General features: G+C 42.9%; 1 protein-coding gene across 1 annotated transcript in view; it reads right to left on the bottom strand.

The window, feature by feature from the left end:
* The window catches only part of LOC141133874 (NACHT, LRR and PYD domains-containing protein 3-like), a gene marked incomplete in the record, with an annotated part of 735,962 nt that overhangs the window by 186,860 nt on the left and 533,433 nt on the right, over positions 1-15,669 (bottom strand). The window contains 1 exon segment of the mRNA XM_073623461.1: positions 1,452-1,622. Coding sequence (XP_073479562.1) covers positions 1,452-1,622 — 171 coding nt within the window.

The raw sequence follows: 15,669 nt of genomic DNA, 5'->3' as shown, positions 1-15,669 counted from the left end.
AAGTTTACGAGGGGCCAAATTATTGTGGAGCCGATCATATTCAGAGTCACCCCGAGGACGACCGAGTTCATTGTCCTTGAAGTGCATAAACCACAATACTTGCTAGCATTTAATCCTGGCCATGGATGCAGATAACATGGGCATATGGTGAATTGGGTTAATGGACCAATATGACTGCAACTCACACTTTTTAGTATGAGGAGGGATAGGCCCAGAAAGGTCTTTCGGGAACCATAATAGGTTTTCAGGCAAATTCTCTGGCAAGGGTCAAATGGGGATTTGCGGTGATAAATTGACCAGCGTATAAAATGCTTTGGTCCACAATAGATCTATAGAGATCTTCCAGGAAAAACAGTGAATGAAAGCCAATGGTTCTAAAATCTGCTGTTTCCACCTCAGTTCCGAGTAAGCCGGTGAATGGGGGAAGTACGGGCACTGCAGAAGTGGTGGGCTGCCAATCAGGATTTGCAGACACATTAGCAAGGGCACTATGGGCTCTATGGGCCTGTCTTTTAATTCTTGATGGCTGCAGGGCACTACTTGTGCTAGTCACTGCACCAGCTTGAACTGCACTTATGGGACTCACCACATCACCAAATGTTACTTCAGTGCTGATTTGTATAACAAGCAGCTTGCTATGGGGGCTCTCAGCCAGGGGGAGGAGCCAGGAATACCAGCGGTGAGACCCCAGAAGAGGAGGATCTGGGCTGCTCTGTGTGAAACCATTACAGAACCGGTAAGTATAACATGCTTGTTATTTAAAAAAAAAAAAAACACAAAAACGCACCTTTACCAGCTAGTCATAGCACTGGTACTTTGGTATCAATCACCTGTATAAAGTTGTGTGTTCTTTACATAAAGTGTATTAATACCAATTTATATGTATCAAAAAAAGTTCAAATTGGAGCACTGGAGATTTGGCATTGATTAAATTAATAATGTATTAGTTTTCAACACATACTTACAGCACTGGGGTTGTGGTATTACCAGCTAGTCATAGCACTGGTACTTTGGTATCAATTACCTGTATAAAGTTGTTTGTTTTTTGCATAAAATGTATTAATACCAATTCATAATTGGTCACTGAATGAAGAGAATACGGAGTCCTGTGCATCTTCTGGTCTGTTTCCGTTCCAAATTCAGCCCAAAATTTGAAATTGGACCTGAAACAGTGAATGGAGATGCACTGGACCGCCTTCTGTGAGACGCTGTGACCTCCAGTGTGAACTCAGCCAAAGTCTGATCTCTGACAGTCAGTGGAGGGGGGAGGGGATGAAAGCCAATAACAGTGAGTGACCTGAAGGACTATGATGGGAACTCCCAGTGTAACCGGCCAATCAAAAGTCTGTCTTTGTATAACTTTCATCTAGGTGACATGTCTGGATCCCTCACATAGAAGATTTATACCAAAATCCTGCAGAATATTATATAATTTATATGATAATTCTCACTTCAGCCACTGCAGAGTACAGCCAGGATGTCTGAGCGTCTCGCATAGAAATTTTATTTCAGAGTCTTGCAGATTATTCTCTGATAAATCCAGTATGGTGAGAGATCGGTTATTGATAAGAATGGATCGGAGATCATCCCAGGCGGAGAAAGTCATATCACAACCATGCAACCTGCAGAGACAAATCCAGACACATGATATTATATTATAAGATGAATATGAGGAATTATTCCTATTTAGTAAAAAGTAACATAACATCACTAGAGCGGAATATCAGGATTAGGGATGAGCTGAACACCCCCCGGTTTGGTTCGCACCAGAACTTGCGAACAGACCAAAACTTTGCACGAACATTAGAACCCCATTGAAGTCTATGGGACTCGAACGTTCAAAATCAAAAGTGCTCATTTTAAAGGCTAATTTGCATGGTATTGTCCTAAAAAGTGTTTGGGGACCCGGGTCCTGCCCCAGGGGACATGTATTAATGCAAAAAAAAGTTTTAAAAACTGCAGTTTTTTCGGGAGCAGTGATTTTAATAATGCTTAAAGTCAAACAATAAAAGTGTAATATTCCTTTAAATTTGGTACCTGGGGGGTGTCTATAGTATAGTATAGTATAGTATAGTATAGTATAGTAAGGGGCGCATGTTTCCCGTGTTTAGAACAGTCTGACAGCAAAATGACATTTCAAAGGAAAAAAGTCATTTAAAACTACGCGCGGCTATTAATGAATTGCTGGTCCGACAATACACATTTTATTGATAAAAACTGTATGAGATTTCCCCACAGGGGAACCCAAAATTAAAAAAGAAAATGGCATGGGGGTCCCCCTAAATTCCATACCAGGCCCTTCAGGTCTGGTATGGATATTAAGGGGAACCCCGCGCCACAATTTTTAAAAAAATTGGCCTGGGGTCCCCCCAAAAATCTATACCAGACCCTTATCCGAGCAAGCAGAGGATCGGAGGAAGAAGAAGATGGAGGAAGAAACCGAAGGAAGATAGAAGAAAGAAGATAGAAGATGGGGAAAAAAAAGACTTTCAATAAAGGAATTGTCAAAAACTGTCTTGTCATTTTTAACATTTGACAGTTTTTTTGTGAAATGGTAGGGGTACTTTTGTACTCCCTTACCATGTTACACAGGGGGGGATCTGGGGGTCCCCTTGTTAAAGGGGGCTTCCAGATTCCAATAAGCTCCCCCGCCCACAGACCCCACAACCACCAGCCAAGGGTTGTGGGGATGAGGCCCTTGTCCTCATCAACATGGGGACAAGGTGCTTTGAGGGGCCACTACCCCAAAGCACCCTCCCAATGTTGAGGGCATGTGGCCTAGTACGGTTCAGGAGGGGGGCGCCCTCTCATCCCCCCTCTTTTCCTGCGGCCTGCCAGGTTGCTTGCTCGGATAAGGGTCTGGTATGGATTTTTGGGGGGACCGATTTTTAAAAAAATGTTGGCGGGGGTTCCCCTTAAAATCCATACCAGACCTGAAGGGCCTGGTATGAAATTTAGGGGGACCCCCACGCCAGTTTTTTTTTTAATTTTGGTTCGGGGTTCCCCTGTGGGGAAATCCCATGCAGTTTTTATCAATGAACTCTTATGTGTCGGACCGGCAATTCATTATTAGCTGCGAGTAGTTTTAAATGACTTTTTTTCCTTTGAAATGTCATTTTGCTGGTAGACTGTTCTAAACACGGGAAACATGCGCCCCTTTACAGGCATACTATAGACACCCCCCAGCTACGAAATTTAAAGGGATATTACACTTTTATTGTTTGACTTTAAGCATTATTAAAATCACTGCTCCCGAAAAAACTGACATTTTTAAAACTTTTTTTTGCATTGATACATCTCCCCTGGGGCAGGACCTGGGTCCCCAAACACGTTTTGTGACAATACCATGCATATAAGCCTTTAAAATTAGCACTTTTGATTTCTCCCATAGACTTTTAAAGGGTGTTCTGCGGCTTTCGAATTTGCCGCGAACACCCCAAATTGTTCGCTGTTCAGCGAACTGGCGAATAGCCGATGTTTGAGTCGAACATGAGTTCAACTCGAACTCAAAGCTCATCCCTAATCAGGATATACAGAATGTTATACAGAGGAAAGATCTTATTAGGGAAGCTGATAAAGGTGAAGCTGTTGTAGTACTTATGTCTACACAGTATAAAGAGGGGGCGCTGTGACAGCTCAGTCATCCCCTTATGTACCCGGTTATTAAGCAGGACCTCACACAGTGTCTCATACAGGGGCTTCTGGAATTGATAGATAAAGGAAAGGATCTGGGGGGTTTATGAAATAAAACAGCAGAATTTCTGATGGTGGATACCCCAGTGACCCCAATATTCCATCACCTTCCTAAAGTCCACAAATCAGGAGTTCCCATTGAAGATCACCGGATTGTGACAGGAATAGGATCACTTATAGAGAATGTAGGGGGGGAGGGGTGGATATACATTTCCAGCCTTTAGTGCTGAGACTTCTGGGATATATTAGAGATACAAGTACTTTATTGGCGGATATTCCACATTTACAATGGGATTCTACATTCACATGGGGGACACTTCACATTAAAGCACTTTATTCTTCCATCCCCCATTCTTTAGTGTCTCCAGCAATCAGATATCATCTCCATAGATATAGATCATATACTAGGATGTTACAGGAATTATTACAGGGGATGTAAAGGATGAAGATTTTTTTACCTTAACCACTTCAGCCCCGAATGGATTCACCCCCTTAATGACCAGAGCACTTTTTACAATTTGGCACTGCGCTGCTTTATCTGGTAATTGTGTCATTTGAGCCTATTGAATATTTTTTTTTGTCACAAATGACTGAAAAATGACAAAATAAAAATATTTTTACACAAAGTTGTCACTGAAATGATATATTGCTCACGTATGACATCGATATATGTGTAATTAGACCCCAAAATACATTCTGCTGCTTCTCCTGAGTACGGGGATACCACATGTGTGAGACTTTTTGGGAGCCTAGCTGTGTACAGGACCCCGAAAACCAATCACCACCTTCAGGATTTCTAAGGGTCTAAATTGTTGATTTTACTCCTCACTACCTATCACAGTTTCGAAGGCCATGAAATGCCAAGATGGAGCACCCCTCCCAAATGACCCCATTTTGAAAGTAGACACCTCAAGCTGAGAGGCATGGTGAGTATTTTGCAGATCTCGCTTTCTGTCACAAAGTTTTGAAAATTGAAAAAAAAAATTACTTTTCTTTCTTCATTTTCCAAAACAAATGAGATCTGCTAAATACTCACCATGCCCCTTAGCAAATAGCTTGGGGTGTCTACTTTCCAAAATGGTGTCATTTAGGGGGGGTTTTGCTATCTTGACATTTCAGGGCCTCCGAAACTGTGATAGATAGTGAGGAGTAATGATGTATATGCTTTATGTTATACTTCAAGTTCAATTTTAATGTCTAGTTCCTTATGTATGTTAGAAACAGTTAACAGTTTTAGTCGTGTGATCTGGGGGTGGGGAGCTGTGGTTGTTGTAAGATGGATGCTGCTGAATAAAAACTAGGCTCCTGTTAAAGCTCCTTGCTGTCTGCCTATACTTTGTGTTAAAACATCACATGGTACCAGAAGTCAGGTCAGAAGAGTCATGGAAGCAAACAGCAACACAAAGAACATTCCTTCCTTGGATTTGCAATCAGGGAACATATCTGAAATCTGGTCACAATGGAGGGAGCTGTTTGCATCTGGTCCTGCAAAAACAAGTGCTAACAAATGGACTGATCAGCAGAAAGCAGCTCAGTTTCTGATATGTGTGGGAAAAAAAGGATTCAATGGGGGTTATTTACGAAAGGCAAATCCACTTTGCACTGAAAGTGCACTTGGAAGTGCAGTCGTTGTAGATCCGAGGGGGACATGCAAGGAACATAAAAAACAGCATTTTAGTTTGCACATGATTGGATAATAAAATCAACAGAGCATCCCCTAATTTCAGATCTACCCCCAGATTTACAGTGACTGCACTTCCAAGTGTACTTTCAAGTGCACTTTGCACTTGTAGTTTGCACTTGTAGTGCAAAGTAGATTTGCCTTTCGTGAATAACCCCCAATGTGTGCCGAGCCTGGCAAGCAAGTGGGGAGATTACTAAAGGACAAAAAGAAAACAGAGGTACTGTTTGCAAAGTTTGATGCATACTGCAACCCGAGGAGAAACTCCACAGTGCAAAGGAAACTGTTTTATGAGAGTAACCAGTGTGGAGGGGAGTCTGTGGATGAATGGGTGACACAGCTGTGCTTGTTTGCCACAGACTGTGCTTTCTATGATGCCGGAGATATGATAAAAGACCGCATTCTGATGGGCAGTAAGTTTAAGGAAGTTCAGGAAAAGCTGTTGCAGGAAGAAGACTTAAATCTTGAGAAAGCCATAAGGATTGCCAGAGCATATGAAACATCAAGAAAAGACATGCAGGTACTGGAAGGAACACAGCTCCAGATTAATGCTATAGAAAATCACAGCAGCAGATATGGGCAAGAAAGAGCATACAAAGGAATAAAGGGCATCTATGACACTGGGACAAGTAACACACAAGCAACGTGTGGATATTGTATATGCAACAAATGCAAGAAAAGTTGACATTTTGCCAGGGTGTGTAAACTGTCTTCACAAACGGGAAGGTCAAATACACAGTCTGTACACACCATAGAGGACAATGATGACAATGCAGGGTCTGACTCAGACTGCACCCCAATAAATCTTGCAGCAGTACAGAAAACACATCAGTCTGCAGATGAAGCAAAATGTAACATTACAGATAGGGGCTAACAAAATCACATTCAAAATAGATACAGGAGCACAGGTAAATTGTGTGCTAAGCCACATATACCTGTTACACCTCAGTAATGAATCCCCCTTAGAGGCTCAGGACCTACCAAAACTAATGGGATATGGGGGTGAAAAGCTGAAAGTAATGGGTCACTGTCATGCAAAATGTTCTTACAAGGGATCTGAAAAGGTTTTACAATTGTTTGTGATAGAAACACAAGCCCCAGCCATGCTAGATCTCAGAACAAGTAAAGAGATTGGACTTGTGAAGATCATAATGACTGTGGATGGTGGGTACAGAGGTCTGACAGAGGCTGACATTAAACTTGAGTACTGTGATCTATTCAAGGGCCTGGGGTGCCTCCCGGGTGTAAGCCACATACGTATAAAAGAGGGTGCACAGCCTGTCATTCATGCCCCAAGGAGAATACCTTTAACTCTTGTGGCTAAAATCAGACCTCACTAGGATGGAGAAGCTGGAAGTAGTAAAAAAAAAAAAATCACAGAACCTTTGGAATGGGTCAGTTCTATGGTTGTGGTGAAGAAGAACACAGGTGCCATTCGTATATATAGTGACCCACGTGATTTGAACAAAGTCATAATGAGAGAAACACTACAAACTCCCCACCATAGAGAATATAGCGTACAAGCTAGTAGGAGCAACAGTATTTAGTGTACTAGATGCCCATTCTGGTTACTGGCAATTGTGTCTTGATGAAGCCAGCAGTTACTTGACCACTTTCAACTTCCCTTTGGATTGATGGCACTTCACAAGGGTACCTTTCGGCATAGCGTCTGCACAGGTAATATTTAAAAAGAAATCACACAAACGTATCGCTGGTCTACAGGGTGTTAAAGTAATAGTTGATGATTTGCTGGTCTATGGAAAGGATCAAATGGAACATGACAAAAACCTTTGCTTTGCTCAATAAGTGTTGTGAGAAGAATATTACACTCAATCCAAACAAAATGCAAATTGGGGTAGAAGAAGTTACATATTTTTGTCACCTACTAACCAAAAAGGGCTAGAAGTCTGCTCCAAAGAAGATTACAGCAGTTCTTAAGATGAAGGCCCCAACCTCCAGAAAGGAGCTGGAGACATAACTAGGGATTTTCAAGAATCTATCCAAATTCTCTCAGGGCCTTGCTCAACAGATAGCACCACTATGTACACTGCTAGAGAAGGATGCTGTTTAATGTTGGGATGCAAACATGGAAAAGACTTTTGACAAAGTGAAAAAACTGATCACTAAACATCCAGGGCCAATACTGAAATATTTTGATGTAAACTGTGACACCGTACTTCAAATGGATGCATCCCAGTTTGGGCTAGGTGTTGTACTGACTCAACAAGGACATCCTGTGGCATTTGCTTCACGAGCACTGACCATAACGCAAGCCAATTATGCTCAAATTGAGAAAGAATTGCTGGCCATTGTGAATGGATGTGAGAAATTTCACCAGTGCATATCTGTTGGCCCTGTAGTTGTGGAAATGGACCACAAGCCATTGGAGTACATCCTACAGAAATAGCTAGCTTCTACACCTCCACGTCTGCAGCGGATGGTTATGAAATTACAGCAGTATGATCTCACAGTGAAGTATAAGCCTGGAAAGGAAATTCCAATGGCAGATACCCTGTCTAGGGTGTTTCCAGAAGGACATGAAGCACGGGATGAACCTGAGTTTAAAGAACAGGTACATACAGTACTAGTGAACATGCCAATATCAGATGTACGGCTGGAGAAGATAAGACAAGACAGCAAACAGGATAAAGTACTAGAAAAACTAACTTGTGTCATGTGCAATGGCTGGCCAGAAAAACAGAAGAAGCTGTGTCCTGAACTACAGGGATTCTGGCTATGAAACATGAGCTATACATTCATATGGATATCTTAATTATGGGTGACCATATTCTCATTCCTAAGTCACAGCAGTTAGAAACACTGGAACAAATTCACCAGGGACATTTGGGCATCACTCAGTGTAAGCACAGAGTGCAGGAAGTGGTTTACTGGCCTAATTTGGACTTTGATATTGAGACACTTGTGAAGAAGTGTGAAACCTGCCAGACATTTCAAAAACACAATGCTAAAGAATCTCTTACACTGTGGAATGCTCCCTCACGGGCATGGCAGAGACTGGCTACAGATTTTTTTTTTCATTTTGAGGACAACCATTACCTGATAGTAGTAGACTACAGCAAATACTTTGAACTAGTGCAGCTGAAAAATTTCAAAGTGTCAACAGTTAAATGGGCCTTCAAAACAATACTTTCAAGACATGGAGTGTGTGAAGAACTTGCGTCTAATAATGGCCCACAATTCTCATGTTCTGAGTTCCAGTGCTTCATGCATGAATGGGAAATCAGGCACAAAGCCACAAGCCCCTATCACTCACAGGCCAATGGTCTAATAGAGAAGTATGTTGGAATAGCCAAATCCATTATACTGAAAGCGCAATCATCAGGGCAGGATGTGTACCTAGAACTGTTAAACTATCATGCAACACCTATTGAAGGTTTATGTTCACCTGCACAGCTGCTAATGGGTATAACACTGAGGACCACAGTGCCTATTGCACCACAGAAATTGCAGCCTCAGTCTATTCCACAGGATCGAGTAACAGCTCACAGGATCATAAACATGAAAAGGCCAAAACTGTATTTTGATAAATCTACAAAATCCCTTTGTCCACTCTCTGCTGGGCAAGCTGTGTGACACAGAGTCACTGGGAATACATGGGAACCTGCCCGAATTGTCAAAGAAGACAATTCACCAAAATCATATATAATCGAGACCAAGTGTGGACAGAAACTGAGACGAAACAGGCATCATCTTCGTCCAGACACTGCTGCGGATACATCATTAGAGGAACCGCATGACAATGGAGATAAAGAACAAGCCCATGATGGCACAGAAGTCCTAAACACGGATATTGAATCTACTGAGGATACAGAGGACAACATAAATGAATCATGTGATAATGCTGGCAGTGACTCTCAACTGGACACCAATCCTTCAGATGATGAGCCAGCGATTACTTTCTCTCGCTATGGTCGAGCTATTAAACCAAAGATATGGAGTGACTTTGTCTCATATTAAATGCCTCATACTTGAGACAGAAGATGTAATGATGTGTATGCTTTATGTTGTAATTCAAGTTAAATTGTTATGCTTAGTTCCTTATGCATGTTAGGAAACAGTTAAAAGTTTTGGTCATGTGATCTGGGGGTGGGGAGCTGTGGTCAGTTCTGTAAGGTGGATGCTGCTGAATAAACACCAGGCTCATGTTCAAGCTCCTTGCTGTCTGCCTATACTTTGTGTTAAAACATCACAGTGAGGAGTAAAATGATCATTTTATGCCACTAGAAATCCTAAAGGTGGTGATTGGTTTTGGGAGTCCTGTATGCGGCTAGGCTCCCAAAAAGTCTCATACATGTGGTATCTCAGTACTCAGGAGAAGCAGCAGAATGTATGTTGGGGTGTAATTTCACATATAACCATGCTGTGTGTGATCAATATATAATTTCAGTGACAACTTTGTGTAAAAATATTTTTTTTTGTAATTTTTCAATTTGACAAAAAAATAAAATATTCAATGGGCTTAACATGCCTCTCAACAAATTCATTGGGGTGTCTACTTTCCAAAATGGGGTCATTTGAGGGCGTTTTTACTGCCTTGCCATTTTAGCACCTCAAAAAATGAGTGGAAGTCATAAACTAAAAGCTGCATAAAGTCCAGTAAATATACCATAGTTTGTAGACACTAACTTTTCCGCAAACCAATAAATTTACACTTATTGGATTTTTGACCTAAATGTATGACTAATATTGAGTTTATTGGATTTTTTATAACAAAAAGTAGAAAATATCATTAAAATAAATAGTCTTTTTTCATTTTTATTGCAAAAAATAAACATCCCAGGAGTGGTCAAGTACCACCAAAGAAAGCTCTATTTGTGGGAAAAAAAGGACTCAAATTTTGTTTGTGTACAGCATTGCATGACCGCACAATTACCAGTTAAAGCAGCACAGTAGCAAATTGTAAAAAGTGCTCTGGTCATTAAGGGGGTAAATCCTTCCGGGGCTGAAATGGTTAAGGTAAAAAACCTTCAACCTTTAAGTGACAGACTCACCCGGGACATTGGTGGCAAGCAGCGGGATGCTTCCTGTAGTCTGGGACATCCAAACTTCCACCTGGATCCAAGGTCCAGATAGCAGGAGAGGAGAGGTATAGATACCAGCCTCCATAGAAGAGGAATTCAGAAGGAGGTTGCGAGAGATGCAGATACAGCACAGAGGACCAGTATCAGAGCAGGTCCTGCTGGGATGGTTTGATTCTATTTGCTGCAAACTCTGGAAGGAAACGCTAGCCCGTGAGCAGCGACATCAGGGAAAAGTTCTCCCCTCCATCCAGGAAAGGTACTGGTCGCAGTACGGATTGCGGGTGCAGTTTTTGGGAGAAAAACCGCACAAGGAGCAGACAGCTGAATTAAGCAGGATGGTCTGGGCAGAGATAAAGGTGGATGAGAGCTACAGAGCCCTCCAGTGGCATGTATCTCAAGCATTAAATAGAAAATATATAGTGTAGCGCTATGTGTGTAAATATTATAAAGTTGAAAAACAGTGAACTAAGCTCGAGCCATCCCTTAAGTGCCAGCAAATAAACTAAATAATTCAAAATTACATAAAATAAAATAAGTGAATACAATCAAAAATGCACTGAGTGCTACAAAATAACATGTGAAATATAGTGATTGTAATAAACCAGTGGAAAAACGATGTGGTAAACAGAAACAAATTTTAGATAAATAAAAAATCAACCAAAAAAGTCCATGGACGTTGAGAGTTGTATTCCTAATGGAAATAAAAAAACACCACCAAAAGTCTCTGAGGGTTAAATGATGAAGAAAAAAAATGGAAAGCTTCTGGTAGATGGATAGATAGAACACCAAATGAATGGGACGTCTAAATAAGTGACAGGACCATCACCGGAGCATCAGAGGAGGCTTACCGGAAACAGGTGACTTGAGAATACCTACGTCTTACAAGTCTCAGAAAGCTTATTTAGCCACCAGGGCTGGCAAGGTGGATCATCAGGTATCCTCAGCTTCAAATGGGGGGGAAGGATCTTGTCACAGCTTCGAACATCCCCAAACGTTTCAACAGGCCAACTTTCCTCTGTGTACACAGCACGGAGAGGGGGGGCTGCCAGCGGCTGTGCAGAGGATCTTTGGCCCCCTGGCTCCCAGTCACAGGGCAGCTGCTGGCTGTGTTTAAGTGAGGTGCTGGGCAAAGGTGGACAGGGAGGGGGCACGTACCCACCGTGAGACACAGGGGGCCACAGATCCTCTGCACAGCCGCTGGCAGCCCCCCCTCTCCGTGCTGTGTACACAGAGGAAAGTTGGCCTGTTGAAACGTTTGGGGACGTTCGAAGCTGTGACGAGATCCTTCCCCCCCATTTGAAGCTGAGGATACCTGATGATCCACCTTGCCAGCCCTGGTGGCTAAATAAGCTTTCTGAGACTTGTAAGACGTAGGTATTCTCAAGTCACCTGTTTCCGGTAAGCCTCCTCTGATGCTCCGGTGATGGTCCTGTCACTTATTTAGACGTCCCATTCATTTGGTGTTCTATCTATCCATCTACCAGAAGCTTTCCATTTTTTTTCTTCATCATTTAACCCTCAGAGACTTTTGGTGGTGTTTTTTTATTTCCATTAGGAATACAACTCTCAACGTCCATGGACTTTTTTGGTTGATTTTTTATTTATCTAAAATTTGTTTCTGTTTACCACATCGTTTTTCCACTGGTTTATTACAATCACTATATTTCACATGTTATTTTGTAGCACTCAATGCATTTTTGATTGTATTCACTTATTTTATATGTAATTTTGAATTATTTAGTTTATTTGCTGGCCCCTAAGGGATGGCTCGAGCTTAGTTCACTGTTTTTCAACTTTATAATATTTACACACATAGCGCTACACTATATATTTTCTATTTAATTATTTCAACCTGTGTCTAAGAGGCGTGTTAGCTGCTTACTGTGTAACCATCTCTACAACATCATTGGTGCAGCGCTGTACTCATTCCCCATCGATTCATGTATCTCAAGCATGTCAATGGATAGCGGATGACAGCCCAACAGAAGGCTTAAGCTGCGGCTGCTTGGGACTGTTGTATGTGAAGCTTACAGGGGACCCTAACTTTGGGAGTGATTTGGAGTGGTGGTTGGACAAATTCATAGATTTCAAAGAAGGGCTACTGAACATCTCGGAAGTGCACTGGGCACTGGAAGATATAGAGTTTGTGGCCGTTCAGGAATGGGAGCTGGAGATCGCCTACAAATGGCTGCTAGACTTTGCTTAGTGCCAGGGCTGTGCTCCCTTTGCCTAGGACTATCAGGAAATACCAGTTGACAACCCTGAAATCCTGGATGAAGAGTCGGCAATGTGGCAGAGTAATAGTGTGCATTGACAACCTGCCCCCGCAGCTATGGAGGCGGAGGTCTTATGGCAGATGCAGCAAAAGCTGACTGACCTTGATGATCCTGTTTCTGCATGGGATGATCTTGGATGGAGGAATGTGCCTGTCCAGCAGCATGCCAGAGAATCAGCAGTGGAAAATCTGGAGATTGCCATCCCCAAAGCTGAAGTGCTGACAACAGGGCAGAGCTCTGCTAACCTCTGCCCAGCACCTATAGCATCTTCTGGGTTCCATAGACAGGAGATGGTGAACCTCTATCCCCAGACACCAGTTGCAGAGTCAGGGGATTTGATAGACTTTTCTGCTGAGGAAGAACAATCTGGTGAGGCCTCAGCAGAAGAGCTGGTATTAGGGCCAAAGTTCACTGTGCTCTGCCCAGCACCTATTGCATCTTCTGAGTTCCACGGACAGGAGATGGTGAACCTCTATCCCCAGACACCAGTTATAGAGACAGGGAATTTGATAGACTTTTCTGCTGAGGAAGAACAACCTGATGAGCCTCCAGCAGAAGAGCTGGCATTAGGGCCAAACTTCACTGTGCTCTGCCCAGCACCAACAGCAGTATCTATGGAGTTACAAGGAACTTCCCCAGCTGAAGTGCTGATCACCAGACAGAGGATCCAAGACCTCTGCCCCACACCTGTGACAGTTTTGAAGGCTCAGGGTGAGAAGGTGGCAATCACTTCCCAGCAGCAGATACAGGGGAAGAAGGGAGAGGAGGTGTTCTTCGTCCCTTCCCAACAGTTGGCCACGGTGGAGGAAGCGGTCTTTCCTCCCCAGCAAAGATCCGTGCACCTGGGAGACAGTACCACAGACATGTCATCCCAGCAGCCAGATGAGGGAATGGAACAGGAAGCAGCCGACTCACCTCCCCAATGGCAGCTACACAGTTTGAGAGTGGAGGAATCCAGCCTCCTTCCCTAACGGTTAGCCAGAGCAGAGGGTGTGAAGTCCCCAGCAGAAGTGCTGGCAACAGGGCAGGGTGCTACCAACCTTTGCCCAGCACCGGCAACAACTGTGGAGATCCAGGGAGCCGGGGTAGTAGGCCCCTCTCTTCGGCGACAAGCTGATGAAGTGGAGCTGCTACTCCCAGCTGAATCGCTGGCAAAAGGGCAGAGCACTGCTGGCCTCTGCCTAGCACCTACAGTTTCTTCTCAGCTTCAGGGAACTGGGACAGTGGGCCCCTCTGCCCAGCAACAGGCCAAGCCATGGAATAGTAAACATCACCCAGCTGAAGCGCTGACAGACGGACAGAGAGTCAATGACCTCTGCCCCACACCTTCTGCGGTCAACTATTCCTTGCAGCCAAGAAAGGAGATCATGCAGACAGAGTTTGTGAGTTCACTCTGCCTGACTAATGCATGTCCAGACCAGGTGGAGGTCTGGGACCTTGTTAGTCAACTTTTGATGGGGGAGAAATGTGACAGACTCACCTGGGACAGAGGCTTTTGGAGGGGACTGAATGTCAGCCTCTTGCCTACAGATTATGGGCCCTGGCATTTGGGGTACCCTTGAGGTATTGTTACTTTGGCTTTGGGTCCTTGTCCCCCAGGACACACAGACTCCGTGGACCCTGTATTTGCCATATTAGCAATAGTGACTGATTCATACTGTTGGGACTCATACTGTGAAGAGATGCTAATATCAACTCCACTCACCTGTCTGATGTCTGCTATAATGTGTTTAATGTAAATGAGTCCATGTTAGCAGCTAAGCAAGTCTCGCCTTGTTTTGTGCTTTGTGATTGGTTGGAATATCTGATATCTATATCCAGACTGGGAGGAAGTGGTATACTGACGGAAGCACTCAAGTGGAGTGTGGGACTTTCCGTGACACTTTACATCCTCTGTAATAATTCCTGTAACATCCTAGTATATGATCTATATCTATGGAGATGATATCTGATTGCTGGAGACACTAAAGAGTGGGGGATGGAAGAATAAATTGTTATGCCTAGTTCCTTATGCATGTTAGAAACAGTTAACAGTTTTAGTCATGTGATCTGGGGACGAGGAGCTGTGGTGATTGTAAGATGGATGCTCCTGAATAAACACCAGGCTGCTCTTGTTCAAGCTCCTTGCTGTCTGCCTATACTTTGTGTTAAAACATCACAGTGAGGAGTAAAATCACCATTTTATGCCCTTAGAAATCCTGAAGGCAGTGATTGGTTTTCGGGGTCCTGTACACGGCTAGACTCCCAAAAAGTCTCAAACATGTGGTATCTCCATACTCAGGAGAAGCAGTGGAATGTATGTTGGGGTGTAATTTCACATATAACCATGCTGTGTATGAGCTATATATAATTTCAGTGACAACTTTGTGTAAAAAGAAAATTAAATTTTCCTGAAACCTGTGGCAAAATATAAAATATTCCATGGACTCAATATGCATCTCAGCAAACTCACCCACTCTTCTAACCACGTGAACCACTAAGTCCTCTCTGACACTTTGTTTACATGAAAATATCTTTTTTTAGCTAGAAAACTACTTTGAACCCCCAAACATCATATGTTTTATTAAAGCAGAGGCCCTACAGAATAAAATGGTGGGTGTTGCAATTTACAAAGTATTTGAGCAGTGATTTTTCAAATGCAATTTTTAGGGAAAAAATGCTTTTTTGTATCTTAAATGCACAAAATCACACTTCTTTGCCCAAATGTTTGGTGAAATATAAAAGATGATTTTATGCAGAGTACATAGATACCAAACATGCCGCTTTAAAATTACGCACACCTGTGCAGCAGTGACAAACTATACACATTTTTAAAAGCCTTTAAAGGCCTTTTTAAGTTACCATTTATGGAGGAGGTCTACTGCTAGAATTACTGCCCTCGATCTGACATTTGCAGTGATATGCATGCATGGTGCAGTTGCTGTTTACATACGACACAAGACCGACACTTGCGTTTGCCTTTGCGCGTGTGCATGGG

Source organism: Aquarana catesbeiana, linkage group LG03 (genome assembly GCF_042186555.1).
Source record: "Aquarana catesbeiana isolate 2022-GZ linkage group LG03, ASM4218655v1, whole genome shotgun sequence".
In the NCBI taxonomy this organism is placed as follows: domain Eukaryota; kingdom Metazoa; phylum Chordata; class Amphibia; order Anura; family Ranidae; genus Aquarana; species Aquarana catesbeiana.
The sequence above is the reverse complement of the archived record's forward strand: the minus strand, read 5'-3'. Positions and strand labels throughout refer to the sequence as shown.